The 2658-nt window shown below is 47.3% G+C and overlaps 1 protein-coding gene across 1 annotated transcript in view; it reads left to right on the forward strand.

The window, feature by feature from the left end:
• Positions 1-2658, forward strand: part of LOC102385166 (ATP-binding cassette sub-family A member 10) — a 72822-nt gene that overhangs the window by 43330 nt on the left and 26834 nt on the right. The window contains exon 27 of the mRNA XM_025196232.1: positions 1594-1684. Within this exon, the coding sequence (XP_025052017.1) occupies positions 1594-1684 (91 nt within the window). The remainder of the gene's footprint in view (positions 1-1593; positions 1685-2658) is intronic.

Below are 2658 nucleotides of genomic sequence, written 5' to 3' on the forward strand. Positions count from 1 at the left end.
CCCCCCCCCCCCCCCCCCGATGGATTGGCATGAATGGCCATGGGGGGACCCCCACCCCAGTCACTGACGCTGCTGGGGGCAGGGGCAAGTGCCCCCCCCCAACTCAGGAGGCACCAGTTGTCCATGTTTGAAGACCACTTCCTGATTAGTTATGGTTCCAAACTCAGTGGGACAAGCCCTATTCATAAAATCAACTATTATGAAACATGTATTAAATTAACATTTATATACTGTATATTATACAGGCTTTTTCAGTGTATTGATTATTTCAAATTTTCTCAATCATTCCTCTCAGTAAGTGACCTCTAAACATAGAAAATAAAAACTGCCATTTCCTGGATCAGACCATAGGTCCATCGATGATCTATTGAGGTCCCTTCCGACCCCAACATCTATGAATCTTGCTCAGCCTCAGTGGCAGAGAGTGGAAGCTGAAAGGAAGAGTGAATTGGGAAGGGTTTTTGAACCCAAAAGCTTGCTTAATAATTATTTTCCAGCTATTTGGGTTGGTCTAAGAAAAGATATCGGATTCACCCAAGGAACCTTGTCTGCCTATGTCCTTAGACCAACACGGCTACAACCTACATGCCTGGGTATGACCAGGGTTTTTCCCCTGTTCCTCTCTAACTTGTAGTCTCCTGCATTTAGGGTCTAGAAAGTTTTGATTCAGAGGCTGTACCAATGCACTGATAGCTGCCAATGCGCCTTTCCACCAACAGTTTGTCCAATCCCTTTTTGAATTTGGCTAAACTGTCAGCTTCCACTCCATCTGATGGCAGTGAGTTCCATAATTTAATTATACGCTGTGTGAAAAAGAACTTTTTTTGTTCGTTTTGGTCTTACTACCCAATAGTTTCATTGTGTGACCCCTAGTTCTTGTATTGTGAAAGATAATAAGGAATAAATCCCTATATACTTTCTCTTCACCATTGACTATTTTGTAAACCCTTATCATGGTGCCCCTAAAGCCTCTCTTTTCTAAACTGAATAAACCTAGCCTCTTTAGTCTTTTCTCATATGGAAGTTCCTCCATACCAGAAATCATCCTTGTGGCCCATATCTGCAGAGCCAGCCTTAGAGAAAATGGTGCCCTGAGCAAACTTGTATTTTGGTGCCCGCCCAAAACCCTCCCACAAGTCAGCAGCACTGCTGTAGGCAGAGGCAGGCAGGAGTGCAGGGCTCAGTCTTGCGGGGAGGTGGAGTTGCCCATAATGCCTGGCCCAGCCTGTCCTGAGTAGAGGAGGGCACAGGGATCAACTGGTGTGGGGCACGGTGAGGGTAGAGCGCTGGTGTGTGTGTGTGTGTGTGTGTGTGTGTGTGTGTGTGTGTGTGTGTGTGTGTGTGTGTGTGGCACCCCTGACCACAGCATCCTGGTCGTCCATGTTGCCCACCCCCAAGGCTGGCTCGGCATGTTTGTACCTTCTCTAGTTCTTCTATATCCTTTCTGAGGTGTGGGGACCAAACCTGGGCCCAGTATTCAAGGGATAGGCACGCCAAGGATTTATAAAAGGACACGATACTTTCCATTTTGTTTACAAATGCCTTCTTAATAATCCCTAAAGCAGAATTTTTTTTGGCTTTCTTTCCCTGTAGACCGCAAGGCATTTATCTCCTGTGGAAGGATAAAGTGTGTTGGCTCATCTCTCTTTCTAAAGAAAAAATGGGGGATTGGCTATCACTTAAGGTATATTTTTTGTGTATTTTCCTTCTGGTTTTAAATTGGTATCTCGGTAGCAGCATGGAGTTATCTCAGTCATAGCAAGCAATATCTGGGGATGTAAACAGTAAATGCCTATTGGAAAAATTTAAGAGGAATGATGATAAAAACTCCATATTTATTGATGGCATACTGATAACGTTATTGGCTGACTGATTGAATACCAATATACAGCACCCTTCCCAACAAAGTTTCAGGATGGCTTGTAGTATGAGAACAGAATAACTGAGGATGCAAGCAAACATTCACAGTACCTGATCTATGATCACGCAGCTTACTTTAAGCCATGTGATCATAGCTCTGGCCCAGCTTGTGCTCAAGTTTACTAGTGCTGGGAGCTGCACTGGGAGCCCATTCTAAGTGAGTTGGGGAATGGGGAGAGGCTAGCGAGTCCATGGCAGGGAGTTGGCAGGATTGGGGGTGCTGGTGGATCTGCAGAGAGGTTGGTGCATCCATGCAGGAGGGTAGTAATCCGTTCAGGGTAAAAGGGTCGGGGCTAAAAATAGCTGGGTAGGGCAGGGGGAAGGGGAGGAAGAGAGCAGCCTGAAGGCTGGGGCAAGCAGGTGGGCTTTGCACAAGTGACACGAGTGACAATTTTTGCCCAATCTGACCCCTGAAAACACTCTACAGCCATGAACAAACGTAAGTGCACAGCTGGAGAGCTCTTTAAAAGGGCCCCATCCTGTGCAGCACCTTGATTAACTTGTCCAAAGTGGAGCACCTTCATTAACTTGTGTCTGTGCGCACCGAGAGCAGGGCTCAGCTAACACAGCCCAGCTTGGCTCCCAGTGCTGTTTTCAGAATGGAAGGGGGAGAAGGGAACAGAGGGAGCTTGTTCTGGGGGTTGCCCAGCTGGCTTTGTGGAGTGGAGCATGTGGATTGGAGCTCCCCGATGTTGGGGGCTCCAATCCATGTACCCCCACCCCCCCCCCCCCCCCCCC

Source organism: Alligator sinensis, unplaced genomic scaffold (genome assembly GCF_000455745.1).
Source record: "Alligator sinensis unplaced genomic scaffold, ASM45574v1 scaffold282_2, whole genome shotgun sequence".
In the NCBI taxonomy this organism is placed as follows: domain Eukaryota; kingdom Metazoa; phylum Chordata; order Crocodylia; family Alligatoridae; genus Alligator; species Alligator sinensis.